The sequence below is a fragment of the Chiloscyllium punctatum genome, chromosome 5 (genome assembly GCF_047496795.1).
Source record: "Chiloscyllium punctatum isolate Juve2018m chromosome 5, sChiPun1.3, whole genome shotgun sequence".
NCBI lineage: Eukaryota > Metazoa > Chordata > Chondrichthyes > Orectolobiformes > Hemiscylliidae > Chiloscyllium > Chiloscyllium punctatum.
Genome location: NC_092743.1, coordinates 94,817,717 through 94,844,481, shown reverse-complemented (window position 1 = coordinate 94,844,481; position 26,765 = coordinate 94,817,717). Strand labels below are relative to the sequence as shown.

The following is a 26,765-nucleotide window of genomic DNA, read 5'->3' as shown; positions in this document are numbered from 1 at the left end:
TCCCAATGAACCATTCCAACTTCTGAAAAAAAAACTCAAGGCAAAGTAACCTTATACCAGACCAGCATTGTGACACACCTCTCTCACACGTCTAAGTGTTTCTTTCCCTCCCAATTCCAGTATGCCCCACTGCCCTACGAAAGCACTATATTAGCAAAAATGCAGAAAACAATAGCAAAAATGGCTCCACAGATAGAAGATCTTCAGATACAAAGATAGCTTGGAGGAGTTGACACTGCTTTCTTGGATAAGAGAAACTTAAGAGATAGTTTAATAGAGGTATTGAAAATCGTGAAGGGTCTGGACAGAGATAGGGTAAAACAATTTCCTATTGTTTTGGAATTGGAAGGATCAAAACCAAGATGTCAGAGTTTAAAATTCATTGGCAAAAACAACAATGCCAACATGGTGGAAAAGTCTTCTCTCGTGCATTGATTGGGTAAGATCTGGAATATACTGCTTGAGTGCAGTGGAGGCAAAGTTAATTGAGGCAATCGACTGTGAATTATCTGAAAAAGAATCTGTAAGGTTATGGGCAGATATTGGAGGAGTAACACTAGGCAACTTGCTCCTTTGGAAAGCAAGTAGAGACATGATGGGCTGAATGGTTATAAACATTCTGTGATTTCGTGATAGTAATTCTGCAATGCCTAAATGACCCTCTTAATTTTATCCCCTCTTATTCTGAATTCCTCTACCAGAGGAAATACATTCTCTGAATCTAAGCTACTGAACCCTTGTATCATTTTACATACCTTGATTAAGCCACCTGTTCAATTTTAAACTTTACGCGAAGACAAATTAAGTTTGTCAAACTTTTATCAAATCAAACAATTTGTCTTCACAATTTAACCATTTATTTAACCATTAAACCTTGCTTTATTCTAGTGACTATCCACTGTGTCCTTTCGAAAGCCAGCATATGTTTCCTGAGTCTTAGTTGTCAAAACTAAATAAGAACATGGAGTCTAACTAAGATTTACAAACTGAAGCATATTTCTTTTTCAATTTTTGATTCCAGTGCTCTTGATCTTAAAAAGAATCACTCAAATAGACTTTTTGATTATCCTGTGTACCTCACCCTAGCTTTTAATGATTTGTGTGCATGAATAAATTTTCTCTTTGCTTCTGTAAAACTTCTCATCTCTGGCTGTTAAGAAAATATCCCAACTTTTATTTTTCTAATCCACATTATTAATTCTATATTTCTAAAATACTGATATCCACCAACAATGTGCAAAATTGATCAGATACATCCTATCTATAAAGTATAGGGAAAATCCACTTTGGCCAAATACAGCCTTCCCTCAATCATCAGTAAAGTGACAAGGGTCCTTAAACACCATTTATATTGCAATAACTGTTGGTACTCTGCTAAAGCCACGTAGCTCCTAAGGTAAGTACAGTTTGAGTCAAACATGGACAAAAAAGTTTAACTCAAGATAGGTTAAGAGTAATTGTGTGTGATAGTAGCACTGCAACTATATCTGTGCCAGAAAAAAAGACCCATTATTAGTTTGCTTATAAAGGTATTTCTTTATGGCACCCAACTGAAGAACGAAAAAAGCGTGAAATTATTTTGCATAACACAGCAGACACTTTGAGCCACTTTTCTTTGCATGGATCTTATTAGTAACTGCTTGGTGTATTGCACGCTCAGCATTGCTGAAACAGAAAGGTCCAAATGAGGGATCGCTTTCATTTGCTGGGAAGGCTGAAAAGGAATGTGTAATCGTGACAGTTTCTCTGTGTTGGAAAGTGACAGTGAGAGGTATTTGCCATGGGCAAGCTCTGCAAATCGCCAGAAGGTATAACCACTCAAACTTGGATGTGATGCGTTCACTTCAAAATGGGGTTCCATAACAATCAGTTGAGAGTTTATTGGTGTAGCACTAATGTCAATGGATTTGTAATCCTGAACTCCATATTGATGTTCCCCACCATTAGCAGATAATGAAATTTGAATTCAGTAAAATCTGGAATTAAAATTTAATCTCATAGTAACCACTGTTGATTTCTACAAAAATCCACCTGTTCGAATAATTCCTTTTGAGGAAGGAAATCTGTTCTTACCTGGTCTGGCATACGTAACTCCAGATTCACAGTGTTGACTCTTAACTGCCCTCTGGACAATTAGGGATAGGTAATAAATGCTGACATAGCTAGCGACACCCACAACTCGTGAGTGAATAAAAATGTTTGTTCACTTCCATATATGATATAGAGATATGGGCCAGGTGCAGGCAGATGACACTAGTTTCGTTTGGGATTATGGTCAGCATGGATTGAAGGGTCTGTTTCTGTATTGTATGATTCTATGACTTGACATTGAACTTCACCTTTCATTGTTTTACCAACTTACTTTGCTCTATTAACTCATCAACGAGAACATGAGCACATGAGAACAAGAGTTATTTCCCCTGCCAGTCTGGTGCTCTTTAGATTAGATTAGATTACTTACAGTGTGGAAACAGGCCCTTCGGCCCAACAAGTCCACACCGAGCCCCAGAAGAGCAACCCACCCAGACCCATTCCCCTATATCTAACACTACAGGCAATTTAGCATGGCCAATCCACCTAACCTGCACATTTTTGGACTGTGGGAGGAAACTGGAGCAAACCCACGCAGACACGGGGAGAATGTGCAAACTCCACACAGACAGTTGCCTGAGGCAGGAATTGAATCCGGGTCTCTGGCGCTGTGAGGCAGCAGTACTAACCACTGTGCCACCCAAATATCATTATGGGAAGCAAAGTCGTATCACAGAATCACAAAATTATTCTGGTGCAGAGGGAGCCATCTATGTCTTCCAATGTGCATCATTACCTAATGTCAATCTCCTGCTTTTTCCCCAAACTCTTGTACACTATTTCTATCCAAATAATCATCCAACACCATCTCGAATGCCTCAATTGAAAGTGCATCACCACACCTCCTGATATTGCATTTTCACACCCCAGCTACTCCCTGAGTGAAAACATTTTTTTCTCTCAATATCCTTGCTTCTTTTCCACTTCACTTTAAATCCATGCCCTCGCATTCTTGTTCCTTTAACAAGATGAACAGTTTATCCCTGCCTACTCTGTCCAGCTTCTCATAGTTTTGGAAACGTTTACCAAATTTCCTCTTCTCTCCAAAGAAAAACGTCCCAACTTCTTCAATCTATCCTCATAATTGAGATTTCACATTCATGGAACCATTCTTGTAAATTCCTTCCGCAATCTCTCCAATGAATTCACATTTACCTATATTGTAATACCCACAACTACACACAGATGAGATCTAATGTGTCTTGTATAAGTTCAACATTAATTCCTTGCTCTTGTACTCTATGCCCCTATTAATAAAGCTGAGAATAAGCATGCTCTCTCCACCTATACTGTCACTTTTAATGATCTATGGACATACACATGTAGGTGTTCTGCTCGTGCACCCCCTTTAGAATTGTACCCTTATTTTGTATTGATTTTCAATGTTCTTCCTACCAAAGTGTATTAGCTCACTTCTCTCTGCGTTGAACCTCATTTACCACTTATCTGCCCATTCAACCAATTTGGTAATGTCCTTTTGAAAGTCTCACAGTTTACATTTCTTCCAAGTTTTCTGTCATCAATTAACTTTAAAATTGTCACCTGCACACTAAGATCCAGATCATTAATGCATATCAGGAAAAGCAAGGGCCTCAATACTGACCCCTGGGGAATTCCACTACATGGAGAAAATGAGGACTGCAGATGCTGGAGATCAGAGTATAAAAGTGTGGCGCTGGAAAAGCACAAGCATTCGAGGAGCAGGACAGTCAACGTTTTGGGCATAAGCACTTCATCAGGAATGTAGTGGAGGGATTAATAGGAGGGGGTTGGGCTGGGGGCAAGGTATCTTAGAAGGCTATAGGTAGAAGCAGGTGCTGGTTGATGGTAATGGGTCAGAGTGGAGGGCAGAGCAAATAGGTGGGAAGGAAGATGGACGGGTGGGACAGTTCAAGAAGGCGGTGCCGAGTTGGAGGGTTGGATATGGGATGAAGTAGGGGCAGGGGAGATGATGAAACTGCTGAAATCGACACTGATGGCGTCTGATTGGAGGGTCCTAAGGTGGAAGATGAGGTGTTCTTCCTCCAGGTATTGGGTGGCTAGGATGTGGCAGTGGAGGATGCCCAGCACTTGCATGTCCTTGGCAGAGTGGGAGAGGAAGTTGAAATTCCACTATATACACATCTTCCTCCAGCCCAAAAAATATCTATCAACCATTACTTTCTGTTTCTTTCACTCAGCCAATTTTACAATCACATTGCTACTCAACTTTTTATAGCACGACCTATAACTTTCCTCACAAGTTTGTTATGTGGAAATCCACGTATAGCATATCAACAACATTACTCTCATTAAACCTTTATGTTACCTCTTCAAAAGATTCTGAGTTAGTTAAACACAATTTCCCTTTTAGAAATCCAAACTGACCCGTCCTAATCAACCCACCTTTTCCCATATGACTACTAATTCTATCCCAGGTAATTATTTCACGAAACTTCCCCACCACTGAAGTCAAACTATAATCTATAATTGCTGGGATACAACCTTCCTTGAATAAAGCAGTAATGTTTACAATTTTCCAGTCTTCTTGGACCTTCACCAAGTCCAAATAGGGAGCTTCCTTTTAAAAAAAATGCAATTTCAAACCAGGCTGCAGACTGGCTCCCAGAAGGCACCTGGAAACCTTCTAGAAACCATGCTCCTGAAACTTTATTCTCATTACCATCCGTATCCTGATTGAGTATTGCCATTTACCACGACTAATATGCACACATCATGAACGCAATAAACTTTTCAAAGTTGTTTGTTTTACTTGCTCATGGGATACAGCTATCATTGGCTAGACTAGCATTTATTGCCCATCCCAGAGGACAGTTAAGAGTCAACCATATTGTTGTGGATCTTGAAACAAAGTAGGCCAGACCATGTAAACATGGCAGATTTCATTCCTTAAACAGCATTATATGTGAACCAGATTTATTTTTTGCGACAATCATTACAGTCAGCATTAAGACTTACTTATATTTGACTCCAAATTTTACTGAATTCAAATTTCACCATCAACTGTGGTGGTTTTCAAACCCACGTTGTCAAAATATAAGCCTCAACCTTTGGATTACTAGTGCAGTGACATTACCATTTCATGACTGCATATGTGAAACTGGCAGAAAGTGGAATCAAACCCCTTTTGACTATAAATTACACTGAAGGAGAGAGCACGGAGCAGGCCTGACAGAACATACGGTCTTCCCCTGTTCCTATTTCTTATGTTAGCAAGTCTTTGTATTTTGTGGTAAGAACCACCACATGATTGCATAACTAACTTTTAAAATATTAATGTGTGATTTTTAGGATGTATCATTGCAATATATTAAATAGCTAAACGCTCAGGAGAGTTATGTCAAGAGATCCCAGCAATATGATGTCCCTTGAAGGTATAGTTATATGTTAATGAAATCTGACTTCCAAGAACGTAGAAGCAGGAACTGTAAATGCAACTTTGTAGTCTGAGACTTTTAGTCACTTAAGAAAAGTATTATTGTTATATATCAAATATACTGCTCTCCAGGAAGGAGAGCACTACCATGCAACTAAATTTGGCTCGAAGGTAGGAAGCAGAGCATGGTGGTGGAAAGTTGCTTTTCGGACTGGAGGCCTGTGATGAGTGGTGTGCTGCAAGGATTGGTGCTGGGTAAACAGCTTTCTGTCACTTATTTAAATTATTTGGACTTGAATATAGGAGGTAAGGTGGTGTAGTGGATAACCAAGAAAGTTATCTCAGAGTACAACCGAACCTTGATCAGATGGGCCAATAGGTTGAGGAATGGCAGAAAGTGTTTAATTTAGGCAAATGTAAGGTGCTGCAGTTTAGTAAGACAAATTAGGGCAGGAGGTAAAGTCACGAGAAGTGTTGCTGAACAATGAGACCTTGGAGTGAAGGTATATAGTTCCTTGAAAGTGGAGATGCAGGTAGACAGGATAGTGAAGAAAGCATTTTGTACGCTAGCCTTTATTGGTCAGTGTTTTGAGTATAAGGATTGGGCGTTACGTTGCGGCTATACAGGACGCCACTTTTGGAATACTATGTTCAATTCTGGACTCCCTACTATAGGAAAGATGTTGTAAAACCTGAAAAGGTTAGGAAATGATTTACAAGGATGTTTCCATGGTTTAAGCTAGAGGATGAGGTAGCTGGGGCTATATTCCCTGGAGGGTCAGAGGCTGAGGGGTGAGTTTATAAAATCAGAAGGGGCATGGATAGGGTAAACAGTCAAAGTCTTTTCCCCAGTGTAGGGGAATCCAAAATGAGAGGGCATAGGTTTAAGGTGAGGAGGAAGGATTTAAAAAGGACCTAACAGGCAACATTGAGCTGCCAGAGGAAGTAGTGGAGGCTGGTACAACTACAACATTTAAAAGGCATCTGGATGACTATATGAACAGGAAAGGTCTACAAGGATATGGGCCAAATGCTGGCAAATAGGACTAGATTAATTTAGGATATCTGGTCAGCATGGACAAATCGGACCAAAGGGTCTGTTTCCATGTTGTACATCTCTATGACTGTAATCGCTTGCTGTACCTGCTAACAAAGTTAATCCAATTTGTATACCTAGGCACCCAGATCCCTTGTAGTTCTATAATCTCTCTCTATTGGAAGGAAATGTTGTTTTTCTATTATCAAGTTGCACGTCAGGATTTGAGCACAAGAATCATGGTTGGCTCGCTGGTGCAATAACTGAAGGAATGGGGCAGTATCAAAAATTCTGCCTTTTTGGAATGAGGCCTTAATCTGAGACCCTGTTTTCTCAACTGGGCATTAAAAATTCCAATGCACTACTTTGAAGAACATAAGGGATTGCATTCCTGGTGGCCTGGCCAGTTAAAATTTCTTCATAAATCAACTTTGCAAAAAAAGTCACTATTTGTGGGAGCTTTCTGTGAACATATTTTGCTGCAAGACAACACTTTTCGAACGTGAGTACACTTTAAATCTATTTCTCTGACTGTAGATTTATGTGAAATTTGTGAAATGCGACAGATGAAGAGCACCAAATGAACGCTAGTCTTTCCTGGGAACCCCAAACAGTTTTGCAAAGTCTTCACCCAAGAGCTTGGCGCTCCATTAATTTTTTTTTCCGCGGGGAGGGTGAAGTTGAGGCTGGGGTCTAACTAAATGTGGTGTTAACTCTTGTCTTACTCCGGCCATGTGCAAGGATCCTGTCGTATTCAAGCCGCGAATAGTTGCTCGCTCCGATTTCGCAAAGGCGACATTAAGGGTGTTTGGTCTTCGGAGCCAAACCTCCGTAACCGTCAGCGGTTCGAATCTGGCATCAGTGGAACGCGGTCCGGATCCATCCCGCGAGGAACATCCTGCGCGCCCGGGTGCACGCGTTGCATTTCATCCTTGTCAAAGATTAGCAAGCAGGAGGAATCCTGGCGCACACGCACAAACAACGACAAGCCTAAGTACTGTTGTGTTGCAAGAAAAACACATGTAAATATCGTAATAATTAACGCACATTAGTCCACCTGCTTGTTCCGAATCAGAAATATCAGCAAAATACAGTACAACGTCAAAATGTGGCAATGCTGTTCGTTAAGGTGGTGTGCGGCTTGGAGTTGAACTTGTAGATGAAGGTATTCCCATTCCTGGGAAAGTTTCGAATGTGAATACATTTCAAATCTATATCTGTGACTGTAGAGCCTTTTGTGAAATCCGGATGGTGGAGAACACTACATAAACGTATAGTCTTTCTTGGGAATCCCAAACAATCTTGCAAAATCTTCACCTATTTGATAGAGGTCACAAATTTAGAATGTGCTGTCACTTATAGAAGAGAACTGGCAAAATCTCGGATCATCTTTGTTCATTTGCTGCGGAGTAATTGTGACTACGATGGGCCTGTGTTAGTATACCATATAGGAAAGAGATTGAGTCATCTCTGTCATCTGGAAGCATTCTTTTCTTATTCCCTCACCTTCCACTGGCTCATTTAGTCTAATACTTTATGCACATTTTAATTGTTCTAATGGAGATTCATGAGAATGAATGTTATTTAGTTATGCTAATGAAAAATATCATGAATATGATGACAAATATCATAACAAACACTGCTGAAGAACACCAAAATTCACATCAATTCCAACGGGACGGAAAAGTAGAATGTATAGAACTTCATGCTCCTTCCACATCGTAAATGATCCGATGGAAGCCTAATGTGACAATATCTGCCAAAACCACTCCTTTTATCAGGCATTGGTGGTGAATTGAATCAATTTCCTCTGATACTCACTCACTCACTCATTACTTTTGGTTGTCAGTTCTTATATCCCTCTCTAACCATTGTTTAATCACCCCTTCTCTCTCTGTCGATCTGTGCCCATTTCTATCCACTATTTAAGCATCCCCGCTGAGAGTGATCCAGACGATTCAGAACCTCAGCATCCGATTTGACCCGAAGTTAAGTTTCCAACCTGGCGCTGTCTGTTAATTTTAACCTCCATATAACCTGTCTACACATCTTCTGTAGAAACCTTCGTTCAAGGTTTTATTACCTCTAGATTTGATTATTGACAATTGCTTCTGACCAACCATTTTGACACTCTTTAAAATTGAGTTCATCCAAAACTCCACCTATAGTCGCGCTTACACCAGTAAACCATTATCTGTCGACACATTGACTTACTCCTAATCCAGTAACACTTCAGATTTAACTTTAATGCTTGTTTTCAAACTCATCATTTGTCATTCCCCTCCATATCTCTGTATCCTCCTTAATCACCACAAACATTTGAGAAATCTTCATTCTTCAATTGCTTTGCCCTTGAGTGTCCCTGATTTCCCTCACCAATGTTTAAAAGGATACCTTTATTGTTGGCCCTAATTTTTGGATTCTTTCCCCAATGTTCTCTGTTTCTCTCTCCTCCCATAAGACGTTTCTTAAAACTGTCCTTTTAAAACTGACCAAATTTTTGATTATGTATCCTAATGTTACCTCTGTGTCAAATTTCACCTGAGTACTTATTTGAAGGTCCTTGGGACATTTTACTATTTTAAAGATGCTACAATACGTATTGCACATAACAGATATATTCATTGACGATAATACATTTGGCATTAAAAACTAAATCAGCCTTGATGTAGTGTCATCCAGCTTGGAGACAGTGGGGATCCTGTGGAACATTGAGTAGAATCATAAACCTGCTATTGTGTTGAGTTTCTGTTTGTTATTCTGGGTGTAGTTGGAATACAGAAAAATGAGAGGTGATCTTATTGAAACATATCTTAAAGGACATGACAGAGTAAATGTGGAAATGTGGTCGTGAAACCTAACACCAGAGGGCATAAGAGATAGTACATTTAAAATTGATGAGGAATTTCTTCTTTCATACTGTTGTGCATCTGTGAATTTCTTTATCACAAAGCTTGAGACTGGAATATTATATATGTTGAAGGGTTTCATTACTTTCATTACTAAGGGAATCAAATGGGGAAATGGGCATGGAGTTGAAGATTATCAGACCAACCATTAAGCCATAGAACCGATAGATTTAATTACCTACTTCTGCCCCTATGGTTTATGGTCTATATTCAGTGAGTGGAAGAAACCTCCTCGCTTATGACTGACTTTAAATGTTCCCACAGGTGGCTTTGTGTCGGTGGCAAATGTAATCTTCCGCCTTCCTGTCGTTGCCCCATTTGCCGATTGGCTACAATCCTCCACGTTCCCATGATCGCCTTCGGCGAGGCTGTTCGCAGTCCTCCAATTTCCCAGGGTTCTCCGAGTGGGAAGGTGACGGCAAAGGACAGATGAAACAATGGCTGCTTATTTGACTCACCAGCAAAAAGTGCTTCGGCTCTACAAACGGGCTCTGCGACACTTGGAATCCTGGTGCATTTTCAGGTCTGGTCTTCTTCTCACGGGGATTGAGTGTCAGAGAGACCAGAGGAATTGACAAGTTATGTAGTCAGGACTTTTGATCGTTAATTCTTCATCGCTTGGTGTTGAAATGCAATATCGAGATATTTTATTTGAATGTTACATGTAACTGAACTCATGCAATATTCGACAAATGCACGATTTTTGAAACTACGTTGACACCTTTATTCATTAGATTGCAAACTGTCAGGAGAAAATGTTGCTGGATGCTGGGAGATGGAAACCGAAAACGGTACAAACACTGCAAAACTGGCAGTATCTGTGGAGCGAAAGAAAGAGAGGAGTTGTTTGGTTGTTTGGAATAGTATTTTGATCAAGAGAAACATCAACTCAAATTCTGTCTTTTTGTATAGAATCTGCCTAGCATTCTGTTACTTCCAGCTTTAGTTCCAACAGCCTGACATTGTTACAATTCTTTAATTTAAAGTATTAATGTAAATTTGAAGCTATGAAACATTTTTCTGTATGAAAGCAGAAATTATTGGAGAAACTCAGGTCTAGGAACATCTGTTGAGAGAAAGCAGAGTTAAGTTTTGGGTCCAGTAACTCTCCTTCAGAAACATTTTGCCATCTTCACCATTCCAACATTATAGAATGTACAGATTGCGTGTAGGAGTGGCCATTTGGTCACTCAAGCCATTCCAATTGTTAAATAATATCAGTTGTGACAAAATAATGTGGTCTCAACTGTACCTAGCTCTTTCTCATGACCTCTGCACTCCCTTTTTAGTTGAACTCTCCCTTTAAAAATACTCCACTGCTGCCAGGAGAAGATAATTTCACAGAGTTTCAAATCCCAAGAGAGGAAAAAAAATCTTTTAATGTCTCTTTTGAAGAGCAGGCCCCTTACTTTTAAAATGTGGCCCTTGACCTAAACTCTATCACAAAAGCTGGTACATCCTTTTAGAATCTATAGTGCAGGTGCCCTCAGGATTTTTTATCAAATGGAAATTCAGTGCAAAAAGAAAGAACAACTTGGTTGATCTTTGTCTTACTTATCTACCTTACCAAATCTAAAGAACATGGCTGCTGGACTGGATCTGCAGCAGACAATGAAAGAACTAATACAATGGAAAATTCTAAAATAGAACAAAGAACTGCAGATGTTGGAGATCTGAAACAAAAACAGAAATTGCTGGCAACACTCAGTACAATTGGCAGCATTTGTGGGGAGAAAGCGGAAGTCTTGTGAAGAGTCACCACACTCAAAACATTAACTTTGCTCTCTCCCCACAGGTGCTGAGTTTCATCAGCAATTTCTAAAGTTAGGAAAAATATACTTAATGTCATCTTCACCAATCTGGCTGCAAGAGTTGCATTTGTCCATGACGGTATCAGTAGAATTGACCCTTGCACAATCCAGATGGAGATTTAATCCTATGTTCACAATGAAGATACCCGCCATTATGTTGTATGGCACCAGCGCCTTGTTAAATGGGATGATTGACTTTAAACAGATCTAGCAGTTCAAGATTGGGCATGCATGAGGTGCTGTGCGCCATTAGCAGCAGCAGAATAGTGCTGCAATTTAATCTGCAACCTCAAAGCCTAGCATATTCCCCAGTCTATCAGTACTGTCAAGCCAGGGATCAATTCTAGTTCAATGAAGAGTGTAAAAAGGCATGCCGGGGGCAGTACCAGCCATATGCAAAACTGAGGTGTCAACCTCATGAACCTATACTCAGTGCACTTGTGTGCCAACCAACATAAGCAACAAATGATACGGGTAAGTAATTCCACAACAATCAGATCTGATCTAAAGTATGCAATCCCACCACAGCCAGTCATAAATGGTGGTCAACTATTAAACAACTCATTGGAGAAGGAGATTCCACAAGTATTTTCATCCTCCATGATGGTGGAGCCTAACACATCACTGCAACAAATAAGAGTGAAGCATTTATAACAATCTTCATCCAAAAAATAACACATGGGTGACCCATCTCAACCTCCTCCAGAGGTTCCCAGCATCTCTGATCTCATTCTTTAACCACTTACATTCATATAATGTCAAGAAATGGCTGGGGGCAATGGTTACTGCAAAGGCTATGGCCTACAACAATATCCCAGCAACAGTACTGAAGACCTTTGCTCCAGAACCTGTTGCAGTACACTTTATTCCTCAAAAATATGTCCTGGGCACTTACACCTTCAACTGTTTCACCAATGACCTTCAATCCATCATACTTGATCAGTTCTCAGATATTGAAGCAACTCTTGTTCAATGCAGCAAGACTAGACAATATCCAGATTTGTTAGGTGAAAGTGAGATGCTGGAGATCAGAGTCGAGAGTGGTGTTGGAAAAGCACAGCAGGTCAGGCAGCTTCCAAGGAGCAGGAGAATCGACATTTCAGGCATAAGCCCTTCATCAAGATTCCTGATGAAGGGCTTATGCCCAAAATGTTGATTCTCCTGCACCTCGGATGCTGTTTGACCTGCTGTGCCTTTCCACACCATGGTCTCGACTCAATATTGAGATTTGGGCTGACAAGTGACAGTTGACATTTGTACCCATGAGTGCTAGCTGATGACCATCTCCAATAGGATTTTCAAAGAAGCCTATAAAAGTCTTAACAGGAAACGACAATAAAAAAGAAGGAAGAACATTCCCAATGACCCTGAAAAATTGTGACCATAGTTCTGAATAAGAATGTGGAGGAGGCCAGTTAGTACTGAGATGAGGATTTCTTCACCCAAAGAGTGGTGAGCTTGTGAAATTCTCTGCCATAGAAAGCTGTTGAGACCAAGACATTGACTCTTTTCAAGAAGAGTTAGATTTAGTTTTTGGGGATAAAGAAACCAAAGGGAATGGAGAGGGGGAAAGCAGAATAGGACATAGAGTTGGATGATCAGTCATGATCAAACTGAATGGTAGGGTAGGCTTCAAGGGCCAAATGGCATACACCTGTTCCTACTTTCTACAGTTAAGAGAGAATCTAACTATCACACTTTCGACATTCAGTGGCATTCATGTCATTAACTTGCCCACTATCAACATCATGGGAGTAACAACTGACCAGAAATTTAATTGGACTCACTATATAAACACAGTGGCTACAAGAGCAGGTCAGCAGCTAGGAATACTGCAGCAAGTAACTCACCACCTCACTTGGCAAAACCAGTCCACCATCTACAAGGTTCAAGTCAGAAGTCTTATTGAAGATTTCCATTTACCTGGATGAATGCAGCTTCAGCAACACTCAGAAAGCTTGACACCATCCAAGACAAAGAAGTCACTTGATTGGCATCACATCCAGAAGTATCAACTCCCTTCCACACCAGTGTTGATTAGCAGCAATGTCCATCAACTGTAAGATGCACAGCGGAAATTCACCAAGCCTCCTAACACAGCACCTTCTGAACCAAGTAAAGGGCAAGGGTAGCAGATACCTGGGAATACTACAGCAAGTTCACCTCCAAGCCACTCACTATCTAGTCTTGAAAATACATCGCCATTTCTTCAGTGTCACTTGGTCAGTATTTTGGAAGTGCATCCATAACAGCATTGTGTATCTACCTAGACCAAATGGACAACTGTGGTTTAAGAAGTGAGCTCTCCACTAGCTTTTGAGGGCAAATCAGGATGGGTGACAAATACTGGCTCAGCCAGTTAAGCCTACAGCCCATGAATATGTATTTTAAAAGAAAAAGTAAATTCAGTGTTAGCATGAAATTGAATTACTGTTATTTCTTCTTACCGACTTTTATGAACCATATTTCTTTTACTCAAACTAACATTGACACTATTGCTCATTCACTGGGTACTTTGTAAAGTTATCAAATCCTGAAAATTTATTTTATATGCTTGCGTAATGTGCCAATCTTAGCTGGATTAATTGCACATCCAGTTGCTCTGAGAAGATGCCTTGAACCAGTGGAATTTTTGTGACGATGCCAAAGACAGTTCCACAATTTTGACTTGGAATTGAATATGACTTGAACATAATCACCAGGTTCATTTCCAGGGTGGAGCTCCTTTGTTGATCTAGATGTTGGAGGTTGCAGGCCTTGGAGGTGGTGTTAAAGTAATTTTGAGATGCTGTCATACATCCTGTACATAACACATACGTTGTGGATGGATTAAAATTTAGTTTGATGATAAACGTTGACCGTAGTGTTCTAAATGCTGTTGTGCTTTTTTTGACTACTACCACAGTTGTATGCAGGAGAAAGTAAGGACTGCAGATGTTGGAGATCAGAGTCGAGAGTGTCGTGCTGGAAAAGCACAGCAGGTCAGGCAGCATCCGAAGAGCAGGAAACTCGAAATTTCGGGCATAAGCTCTTCACCAGGAAAGTTACTGATGAAGGGCTTATGCCCAAAACATTGATTCTACTGTTCCTCAGATGCTGCCTGACCTGCTGTGCTTTTCCAGCACCACGCTCTTGACTGCAATTTTATGCAGCCAAGCAATTGATGAGTAATCCATCACACTTCTGACTAAAACTTTATCGTTGGTGAGAACACATAGAAGCATTGGTTGCAGAGTAATAGGCTCTACTCTGTTTACATGTTCTTGGATCTGGCTAGTCCAATAGATTATTAGTCAGCTGGGATGTGTGGATGTGTAATTAGGCATTCTCTTATAGGCAGTAACTGCTGACAGCTTGTTTAGCATGATTTTTAACCACCATTTATCAGGGCAAACCTGGATGTTGATACCCACTTCTTTATCAGAGCAATTGTGAATGGAGTGAAAAAATGTCCAATTGTCAACATAAAGCTCTCCTTCCAAACTTGTGCTGAAATGAAGTCATTGATAATGCTTGGATTAAGTGGAGACATTCTTCCATTGTTGGATGTTACCTCCAAGATTTTGTTGTTTCTTATGAAATTGCCATTTCATTTTCCCTTCAAATCACAAAAACCAGTTCATAGAATTGTGTATAAATGGATGGACCCATAAGATCAAAAGACATAGGAGCAGATTTTTAGGCCATTCAGCCCATCAAGTCTGCTCCACCATTCAATCATGGCTAATAAGTTTCTCAACCCCATTCTTCTGTCTTCTTCCCTTTGACAGCTTTGTTTTAATATTCTGAATTACTAGCTTGGGTTCTTAATCCTGAATGATAACATTTTGGATAGGGTTAGGGGTCCGTTTGGTCGCTTTGTATATTGAGCAGTGATGCATGGTGTCCTCTTGTGAGGATGAAGCAGCATTTAAATCAGGAACTTATTTGAGGATCACTTTTATTTTTGGGTTGGACCTTAATAAATGTGATGAAGTATCACTAAAATTTCTATTGACTGCAGGTTTCTGAACAGAACCACACTGTACTTGTGATGTTCTGTGGAGTAAAAGTAACCTTCTTCAAATTCTAGAAATTCAAGAAAGCTTTACAATTAAAATTTGACTAAGTACAGATCTTTCAAATGTACGACTTTTTATTTTGGTAAAAGAAAGAAACATATTATTAGAGACTAAAGAAAAAGCTTTTTTGGATCAAATCATGTTATTTCTGTCATATCTTTACTATCTATTGTGATCTACAATGGCATGCTAGTTTTGAACATTTTGCCTTCCAGTGCTATCTGGAGAAGGAACCTTTTTAGGTAACTGAAACAGCCAAAAAAAAATCACAATAGTAATACTTGATTACATCCACTACCATTTTAGAATGCAAAATCGCTGGAATGAATTATAAAATACTTTGCCTTGATTAGCACAAAATACCTCTACCAGTAGTTTGGACTGTTTGTTTACTTTTATTCCTAATTAGAGACAAGTATCGTTTTTATGCCTGCATGCTACGAGCAAGGTTTGATGAACATAAAGATGAAAAGGACATGGTGAAGGCTACTAAGCTGCTGAAAGCTGGTGAGGAAGAATTCTGGGCAACGCAGCATTCTCAGCCCTACATCTTCCCTGATTCACCAGGAGGCACATCTTACGAGAGATACGATTGCTACAAGGTATGAGGTGAAATCTATGCGATATAAAACTAATATTTATCTATATTAAGTCCTTAATATCTATATATTCTATGTGTTTTTAGAGTGAAATAAGGTGGAACCTAATTGTCTACACTTACAAAAAGGTCACATTCGAAAATGAGACAGATTGGGCGAGACATAGAGAGAGAAAAAGAACTCCTGTTTTTCTAACTTCACTTTTCAAATTAGTTGAATTTTGAAATGAAGTAAGGGCACAAATAAGAAGGAAGGAAAGGAATCGCATTGAATGAATTTGTGCAGCTCTTGTCATCAGTGGTTAGCAGCCAGTCATCATGATGGACATTGAAGTTTCTCACTAAAGTATAATCAATGTCCTTGCCACCCTTGGTGCTTTCTTCACGTAGTGGGTCATAATGAAGAGTTTTGCTTGCCCATATTTGACCCAGTATATCGAAACCTCATGAGATTCAGAGTTGATGTTGAGGACATTCAGGGCAACCTTCTTTAGACTGTGTACCTCTGTACAGCCATATCTAAGGATAGTTATGGTGATATCTGGGACTCTACTAGCGTGTAAAGCATGATTCTGAGAGTCAGACTTTAGTGAATAGTATCTTTGACCAATCTGTAGGAGAACTCACCCAATTTTGACCCAGTTCCCAGATGTTAGTAAGGAATATTTTGCAAAGGCTATTTTAAGTATTACACATGTTTAAAGATTCAAGACACATGGTTAAAAGAACAACCCCATCAATTTCAAATACATGCCTTTATAGTACATGGAACTGGAAGAATTCCTCCAATCCATGTAAGTTTTGACATATCTGTGGCTTTAATTCTTGGTTGTGAAAATTTGTTAGCCTCTTCCTTGATTGATTTATATAAGTGAGCATAAACCTTCTCAACTTCAAATAACCCCTTAAGGGTTTTAACCAAATACTTCTGCTCTGGGTCTTTTATTGAACTGCTTAAACTAATTATCTATTTTTAATAATTCTAAACTATCTAATGTCTTTCTCAGTAGAAGTTGAATATGTAAAGCAGTTACCCCTAAAAACCTTGCAGAATTGCCTAAACTGAAACACAAACATAAACTTTATTTCCCCCCAGCTATGAATATTTTACCCAAGCTCCAAGAAAATTCCAGAATCTTCTGTCTGAAAACATAATGCATTACAATGTTTACTTGCTGGTAAACTGTCCCAATGTCAGGTCTCATAGTGGAGGCAGTAATGCAGAAACTTGAACAAGCTGCCTTCTCATCTATCCAACCCAAACTTTGGGTCTGCTACGTGTTGGCACCTTTGTCATCACAAAATGGAACAAATTAGAGGAAAATTACAACACCATCAACAATTTCCTGACAGGCATAAAATTCACAAAAGAGGAGGAGACAGACTCCCATTTCTAGACGTGACAGTTGAAGGTACAGTTAACGGAGATCTTCAAACCAGCATCTACAGAAAAACAACACACATAGACCAAATACTTAACTTCAGAAGTAATCATCCCAACACCCACAAACGGAGCTGCATCAAGACATTATTTCAACGAACTACATCACACTGCAGCACCCAAGAACTGCAAAAAGCAGAAGAAAAATATCTATACAATGTTTTCAAGAAAAACGGTACCCAGTAAACACAATCTGCCAATTCCTCAGAAACAAACCCAAACAAGCAGACACAAAGCAACCAAAAACTATAGCTACATTACCTTATATCAAAGATGTATCAGAAATGACTTCCAGACTACGTAGACCCCTTGGCATCATGGTAGCCCAAAACCTACAACACACTTAAACAGCAACTAATGAACCTAAAGGATCCATTCGATACAACTAGCAAAACTTAACGTAATTTACAAGACACCATGTAAGAACTGTAAAAATCACTACATTGGATAAACCATCTGGAAACTTGCCACCAGGATACATGAACACCAGTTGGCCACCAAAAGACATGACCCACTATCACTAGTTTCCATACATACAGACAAAGCAGGGACATACCACCTGCGCTTCACTGAAGACTCTCACTGATGATATTACCAAGTACGGTAACGAAATGTCTGAAAACGAACCTTCTAGCTCAGTGAGCTAACTTTACATACTTACCATCAGCCTGAGCTACAAATCTTCTCAAAAATCATTAAAGAAAATCCCGTTACTGTCCACAAGTCTTTCTCAGACTAATTTAAAAGACCTCACCCTGATTACAAAAATACTTGCAAGTTAATCATTAAACCTCTTTCAGGCATGCAAATAAAAGCCACTAATTGAAATTCAAAAATAAAATATATAAATCTCACAGCTTACATCATTCAGATAAGGATGGAGAATTTCCTTCCCTAAAGGTCATTAGTGAAGGAGGTGAGTTTTTAATGACAATCTACAATCTTTCATTGTCACCATTACTGAGACATTTCAGTTGCAGATTTGTTAGTTGAATTTAAGCTCCACAAGCTGCTGTGGGAGATTTGAAGATGTATCCCCAGATTCATAGTCTCTTAGTCCATTATATTACCACTATGATACTGCCTTCATTTTGTAATCATCATGAGTTCCATAAGCAACTTATTGTGTTGATCTAATGCATTCCATTTAACCCGAGTCTCCTTTTATTGTCTTTTCAAGGAATAGAGCTGTTTTAGTAGTGTCCCAGAACAATCCAAACTCCCATGAGCTACTAAGCTGAAGACTACGGGCAGGCATAGCTCTTTTCTTTTGTACCCATTGAGAATATCATCTGTCCCAGCACCCTCTATTTTAAGTTCCTAATTTGTTTTACACATCTATCTTAATACTTTTTTATTGTTAATAGCACCACTTAATTCTCTTAATAAAGTCTGAGAGTAAGTACTCATTTAATCTATGAATCCTTCAATTAGGATTTTCTAACCTGTTTTAGGACTCCAAGTCTTTGATGACCTTCTGACATTTTTCCAATTGCCACCAGAATCCTCCTCTCCGATAACATTTTGGCAGGTCTGTTTTTTTTTCAACTGTTTTCAGAGTGAAATTCAGTCCTCTATCAGTATTTGCAAATACATGCTTCCGAGAGGGTTTGTTGGAGGATGATCAGATTTATTTAAATTTCTTTACAGCTTGGTCATATTGATGTTAATTATCAAATGCTATTGATTCATTGGCATTTTCTAGCTCAGCAGATAACTGGAATTGTCCAATCTTCATGTTTACTACCAACTACTCTTGATCTATCTGGGGCTTGGTGACTTTTCTTGATTATTGAGCTATTTGATGTTTAAAAAACCACACAATGTCAGGTTATAGTCCAAAGGGTTTATATGGAATCATTAGCTTTCGAAGCACTGCTTCTTAATCAGGTGATGAAGAAGCAGTACTTCAAAAGCTACTGATTACAAATAAACCTGTTGGAATATAACCTGGTGTTGTGTGATTTTTAACTTTGTCCACTCCAGTCCATCACTGGCACCTCCACATCAGAAGGTTGAGAAGCAGTCTGAAGTCTTAGTACTTCAGATTTGTAATGAAACATACAGTGTTATCAGCAGGACTGAAATTTAGAGTTGACCTTTAATTGAAGAACTGCACTTAGTTCTGACATGCTTTGACATATCTAATGGATGACTTGAAGATTGCTCATCTCAACTTATTCCCTGACCTTGATACTGTTTTACTAATGGATGGAAATCAAACTATATTTTATTGTGATGAAGTGGTTTTTCAAATTGAGTTTTTAATTTTATTTTGAAATGTTTTTCTCTACTTCTCCTAGACACCAGAATTTTATTTGGATTATTGGCATCCATCTGAAAAGGCAATGTATCCAGATTATTTTGCCAAGCGAGAGCAATGGAAGAAGCTGCGTCTCATGAGTTGGGAGAAAGAGGTGGGTATGAGTTAATGGTGTAAACCAATGTAACCAATTGTTTCATTTACTTGCTTTCCATTCACTTAAAATCATTTCATTGAGAAAGCACAATCATGGCATCTTATAGAACTCTGTAGCATTGTGAGACTAGTAAATCATCAGTACAATCAAACATATTAACAGCAAGATATTGCAGTTATTGTACAAAAGTCAACCAGTATTTGTAAAGAAATTATCATCACAATTTCTTTTATTATTACATTCCAATTTGAAAATATGCAAAGTTTTACATGGATAAATGCTGTCTTTTTCTGGGATGTAGAATTCTTTGTCATCAATCTGTAAAGAATTTCTTAAATTCTTTTCAAAAGAAAATTGGATGGTAGATTATAAGATCGGAATATTCAAGAGTATGGTGTGCAAACTATAGAGTTGAATTAGAAGAGGCAACTTGTCAGAGAGGAGAAACAAACAGCATAGAATTTGTGTTGTGATACTTTCTTCCTGGCTTATTACCTTAACAAAATTATTTCCAAATATTCTGGTGAAGAGATTATAATGAAGCTACAAAACGACAGGTTATGTGAGTAGGCAAAGATTTAGCAGCATAATTAGGAAAATTGCACAGTTTGGCAGGAAAAAAATTTTAAAAATTAAATGGTAAGAGACTGCAGTGTTACGAGGGATTCAGGTGTTCTTGTGAATGATTTGCAAAACCATTCCTATTCACACACGGGAAGTAATTTAAAAGGCTGTTCCTAGACCATTGAGTACAAGAATAGCAAGGTTATGCTTCAGTTATGTAAGGCATTAGTGACACCACATCTACTGTGTACAGTCACCAGACGTATCTCTGAAACAATGGCTAATGTTGGGAGGAAAAGTTAAGACAGATTAGGATTGGATTCACTAGAGTTTTAGTAAGATGTGACTTGTTTGAAATGCAGAATCCTGAGGGGTCTTGACAGGTGCTTGTGGAAAAGATGCTTCAGTTGTGGGAGAATCTAGAACAAGGGGGTCCTTTTTTTTATAAATGAGGTGCCATGCAATTAAGACAAATGAGAAGACATTTCTCAGGGCCATGGGTATTTGCAACTCTCTTCCTCAAAAACTGTTGGAACAAGAGTCCTTGAATATTGTCAGGGTAGAGGTAGATTGGGATATGGGGTAAATGGTTATCAGGAGTAGGTGGGAATCTTAGATCAGAAATCATAAAGTGCATAGATCAGAAAGCCATGAATTTTAATAGTTTCAGTAGTTTGTTGAATTAAAGTTTTTTTAAAAAAACGTTTTATAAAAAAAGGTCAACATCATCTTTGCAGTCTAGGTTTTCTACCTTGTCTTAATGGTGGAAGTGCTACTGACTGAAACACAACTGAGAAATATGGAATTTTATATAACTGTTGAATGCAGTATAGTAACCTCCCCATTTACATCTTTCCCTTTCGTGTTTGAGTGAGTGGGAGAGAACACCTGTCTCTTCTCACTTCACTGCACAGAAATGTAGATGGTAGGACAAAGATATATGCATTCCAATGTACTTGTTGAAGTGAAAAGAATGAGAGGCAACTCATTGAAACATAAAATTCTTAGAATAGTTGAGTAGATGCAGGAAGGTTGTTTCCCCTTGTGGGGAGATGCAGGGCATGATCTCAGAATAAAGGGTTGGCCATTTAAGACAGATAAGGAGAGATTTCTCTGAATGTAGTGAATCTATGGAATTCCTTACTGCAAGAGATTTTTAATCAATGAGGGAATGAAGATCTGTCATAATCTTGTTAAATGACAGAACAGACTTGATGGGGAAAATAGCCTCCTTCCGCTCCTGCATCTTATGGTCATTACAAAACTCTCCATAGTACTATTAGATATTCCAGTGCATATCATTGTACAGACATTAATAATTGTATAAGTACTGAAAACTGACGTCATAGAGATGTACAGCATGGAAACAGACCCTTCGGTCCAACCCGTCCATGCCGACCAGATATCCCAACCCAATCTAGTCCCAACGGCCAGCACCTGGCCCATATCCCTCCAAACCCTTCCTATTCATATACCCATCCAAATGCCTCTCAAATGTTGCAATTGTACCAGCCTCCACCACATCCTCTGGCAGCTCATTCCATACACGTACCACCCTCTACGTGAAAAGGTTGCCCCTTAGGTCTCTTTTGTATCTTTCCCATCTCACCCTAAACCTATGCCCTCTAGTTCTGGACTCTCCGACCCCAGGGAAAAGACTTTGCCTATTTATCCTATCCATGCCCCTCATAATTTTGTAAACCTCTATAAGGTCATCCCTCAGCCTCCGACACTCCAGGGAAAACAGCCCCAGCCTGTTCAGCCTCTCCCTGTAGCTCAAATCCTCCAACCCTGGCAACATCCTTGTAAATCTTTTCTGAACCCTTTCAAGTTTCACAACATCTTTCCGATAGGAAGGAGACCAGAATTGCACGCAATATTCCAACAGTGGCCTAACCAATGTCCTGTACAGCCGCAACATGACCTCCCAACTCCTGTACTCAATACTCTGACCAATAAAGGAAAGCATACCAAAGCCTTCACTATTCTATTTACCTGCGACTCCACTTTCAAGGAGCTATGAACCTGCACTCCAAGGTCTCTTTGTTTAGCAACACTCCCTCGGACCTTACCATTAAGTGCTAAGATTTGCTTTCCCAAAATGCAGCACCTTGCATTTATCTGAATTAAACTCCATCTGCCACTTTTCAGCCCATTGGCCCATCTGGTCCAGATCATGATGTAATCTGAGGTAACCCTTTTCGCTGTCCACTACACCTCCAATTTTGGTGTCATCTGCAAACTTACTAACTGTACCTGTTATGCTCGCATCCAAATCATTTATGTAAATGGCAAAAAGTAGAGGACCCAGCACCGATCCTTGTGGCACTCTACTGGTCACAGGCCTCCAGTCTGAAAAACAACCCTCCACCAACACCCTCTGTCTTCTACCTTTGAGCCAGTTCGGTATCCAAATGGCTAGTTCTCCCTGTATTCCATGAGATCTAACCTTGCTAATCAGTCTCCCATGGGGAACCTTGTCAAACACTTTACTGAAATCCATATAGATCACATCTACTGCTCTGCCCTCATCAAACGTCTTTGTTACTTCTTCAAAAAACTCAATCAAGTTTGTGAGACATGATCTCCCATGCACAAAGCCATGTTGACTATCCCTAATCAGTCCTTGCCTTTCCAAATACATGTACATCCTGTCCCTCAGGATTCCCTCCAACAACTTGCCCACTGCCAAGGTCAGGCTCACCGGTCTATAGTTACTGGCTTGTCTTTACCACCCTTCTTAAACAGCAAGTCTGAACCTTAGAAAAAATTAAGCCAGGTGATTTGATAATCAAGTTGTTTAATGTTAAAAGTCTATAGTAAAAATTGCTTTACACATTTTAGAAATAAAATTGTTGCCACAATTTGGTCATAGGCCATGTCAGCCTTGATTTACAGTGGTTATCGATTTTAGAACTAAAGTCAGATCATGGCTACAGACTGGCAAGTAAAATTGCATTGAGGAATTGCTTGATGATGTTACAATGTAATAGCTGGCACTAGAGGAACAAAAGAATAATCTACACAGTAACATTTCATTTTAATTCATTCTGTAGGTGAAGCAGCTGAAGCAGGAAGTGACTGATAATCCTAAGAGCGAGGTTCTTCCCCCTGCTCGTAAGGAGGGTGATCTTCCTCCACTGTGGTGGAACATTGTCACAAGACCCCGTGAACGCCCAACATAGACACACATCAGATATTCTGAACAGAAATAAAATCATCCTAATGGGGTCATCAGGAGACTGTTTATCAAGAAGTGGTGTCGACACCTTTTCAAAATGTTTCTGATGATGATAATGAATTTGATGAAGTCTAATAAATAGCTGAAATTAAATATTTGGCTTCATTTTACACTACGTGAAACTTGTACTAGGATCTTTTCATTTTTATTAATTTTTTTGTATTGATATTTTGTTTTATATTAATTTCAATCCTTGACCATTTTTGCTGCTGTTAAAATTAAGTTTCTATATGTTTCCTATTATTTAATCATTTATCCACCTTCCCCAGCACTTCCTTCCTGACTTGAGTGCACTGCTTCCCTATCCTAAATATGTGTGCACAAACAAACATAACTGACACGACTTCAAAAAAAAATTCATTTCTTTATTTCTATGATCATTAGGGTATCTGAGAGTTTGAATCTGATTGTTCACTAAAGGCTGTTATTCACCCAGCTAATAGTAATGGATAAGTCAAAATCCTAGCAGTGAAGCCTGGTTTGAGGGTCATTTGTTTGTAGTGGTAAGCATGATGATTGTCATTGAATATATCCGCACAACGTTAACCAAGTACCTTTACAGAAGAAAACAAGCAAACAACTAAATGACAGTTTAGAAACATCCTGAACAGCAAAATCTGTTTTAATCTGCTTCCAGTTATACCTTTTAAAGGTACACTATCCCAGAGAAAAATCACTCCCACCTAAACTTCTAAATTTCTTTCATAACTAACTGTCCAGTTTTCTGACTTTTTTCCAGCTCTATTGATCTAAACCTCTTCAATTCCGAAATCTTAAACTTCTATAAAGTCTTTATCAACATGGAAGCTTGAGAACGAAACCCTCTGATGGGGTGAAACTTGTTTCTCAAATTGAAAATTTGATGCTTCTGCTGGATGGATACTGCGTTCCTGAGCTGAAGTCAGACTCACCTAGTGACTTTTATCTCTTTGTCAAACTTAGCAGTATAAACATTTCAGTTAATGCAACAGGTGCCCCACTAGGCACTTAGTGTCTCAGGTTCTTGAAAATAATGTATGTTCTAAATGACTTTGACTTCTTAAAGGAAAATGTTACCTTCACAAACAGAAACAGAAAGTCCCAAATGATATGTGTTATATCCCTTTTCCTAGCTATAATCAGTTCTGATAAGGGTCACTGGACCCGAAATGTTAACTGTGTTTGTTTTCTCTCCACAGATATGCCAGACCTGCTGAGTTTTTTCCAGCAATTTCTGGTTTTGTTTCTGAAACAAGCAACTTTTGTGCTCTTGCTGGATTTGGTCAAAACAGGGTTATTTTTAAATAGATAAAATATTGAGTGGAAACTACCTAATATTTAACTAACAAGCCCTCTATGGTCAGGCCTTCTCTTTATCTTCTAGGTCTGTGAAACGCCCCGGGAATTTCTATGCTGCTGTAATTCTGGCTTGTGATACCTCTCAACTTCCATAACAATCATTTGTGAATATGCATCAGTTGCCTTGATACAAGTCCTGGAATTCCCTTCTGACAAAAACATTTCTATCCCACTCAAAAAAGCCTTGCAAAATCTCTCTTCAAGTCTGTAGCCAGCAACCCCCCGCTTTCCAATATCAACCCCCTCCAACAATGCTCATGAAGGGCACTGAGATGGCTCACCACTCTAATTCAAATTAATTTCTAGATTAAGCATCTGACGTACACAAAGTGAATGTAGGATCTATGTTTACATGTTAATTTCTACTTAGTGTTATTTTTAGCAATATGTAATTTGCTGTATCCACAAGGGTAAGTTCTGATATGTATTTGTACGTTTTTAATGAGCCCAGTAGTATAATTCATAATTTAATCAAGTACTTTTTATATAGGAAGTGGGAATAAACTAGCTCCACCATTCAACTAGACAACCATTTTGTTTCACTATCCCATATCTTTTGATAACTTCAATCAAAATTTCTAGATGTTAGTTTAGAATGTATTGTACTCAATGACAAAGCCTCCACAACCTCCTGGAATACAGAAATTCAAAGATTCACTATCACCCAAATAATACATTATCTAAATACTGAAGAGTCTGTATCCTAGTTTGAGAACATGCACCTAATTTTGGCCTTGCAGCCTGAGAATAGCTAGGTAATTCCATGGGAGTGTTCTGCAAGGCAGTCACCCAGTCAGCATTTTGTCTCACCAAAGTAAAGGAGACTGCATTGTAAGCAGTAGACTCGATTGAAATAAGTACAAATGAAATGATGCTTCACCTGTAAGGTGTGTTTGGGACCTTGGACGGTGAAGAGGGAAGAGGTGAATGTCCATGTGTTACACTTGCTGTGATTGCACAGGAAGGTGGCATGGGGTGTGAGGAAGCTTTAGAAATGATGGAAGAGTGGGCCAGGTTGTCATAGAGGGAATGGTCTCTGCTGCTGTGGACGGGGGAAAGTCGGGGAGCCCGATGTAGGCTGGAACTAGGAATGTTTCACAAATTCCACGAAAAGACTCAAAATAGTTGGGACCCATGCAGGTGCTCATGGCCAAATCTTTGACTTGGAGAAAAGGAGATGAGTTAAAAGAGAAATTGTTCAAAGTGAGAACAGGCTAATCCAGGTGATGGAGTGTTATGGTGGATGGGGTCTCTTCAGGCTGCTTTTCAAGAAAGATGAGAGTTTTCAAACCATCCTCATAGAGAGTGGACTTGTAGAGGGATTACACATCCATGGTGAAGAGGAGGCAGCTAGCATCAGAAAACTGGAAGTATTGGAACTGATCTAAAGTATCATGCAAATCACTAATGTAAATTTGAAGAGACTGAACAAGGGGGAGAAAAATAGAATCAAGATAGGAAGAAATAAGTTAAGTGGGCCAAGAATATGCTGAAATGATGGGTCTTTTTGGAAAGAGAAAAACTATGCAGGGTTGGTGGACTATGAAGTGGGAAACTATGGAAAAGAAAGATCCATGACAATCTAGGAAACTACAATTCAATAGTGGTGTCATGATTCGGGGAAGATGGGAGAATGTGCCTGAGAGTTGGCACTCAGCCTCTGCCAGGTAATGGCTGATACACCAGACAACAACTGCACTACCATACCAGCAACTTTGATTGCAAGGTTGTGGTTGCACCGGAGGGAACAGAGAGCGGCATTATTCAGAGAGATATAGGTTAGAGTAGTTGAAGGGAGCAGAGAAATTAAGGCAGACAATATTGCATCAACATTCCTTGATGAGAAAAATCAAGTGCCAGTAAAAGGCCAGAGCAAGAG

The 26,765-nt window shown here is 39.2% G+C and overlaps 1 protein-coding gene across 1 annotated transcript; it reads left to right on the top strand.

Annotated features, from left to right (window-relative positions):
• The first annotated feature begins 9,764 nt into the window (after positions 1–9,764).
• ndufb9 (NADH:ubiquinone oxidoreductase subunit B9) lies at positions 9,765–23,663 on the top strand. The gene is made up of 4 exons (XM_072570802.1): positions 9,765–9,935; positions 15,694–15,886; positions 19,627–19,740; positions 23,364–23,663. The coding sequence occupies exons 1-4, from the start codon at positions 9,850–9,852 to the stop codon at positions 23,490–23,492; spliced, it is 522 nt and encodes a 173-aa protein (XP_072426903.1). The 5' UTR covers positions 9,765–9,849; the 3' UTR covers positions 23,493–23,663.
• Positions 23,664–26,765: the final 3,102 nt, after the last annotated feature.

Excerpts from the sequence above, each read along its gene's own strand:
- ndufb9 (XM_072570802.1), top strand. The coding sequence starts at position 9,850 with ATGGCTGCTTATTTGACTCACCAGCAAAAAGTGCTTCGGCTCTACAAA. Across the intron at positions 9,936-15,693 it reads GAATCCTGGTGCATTTTCAG|AGACAAGTATCGTTTTTATG; the intron begins GTCTGGTCTTCT and ends ATTCCTAATTAG. Across the intron at positions 19,741-23,363 it reads TCATGAGTTGGGAGAAAGAG|GTGAAGCAGCTGAAGCAGGA; the intron begins GTGGGTATGAGT and ends TTCATTCTGTAG.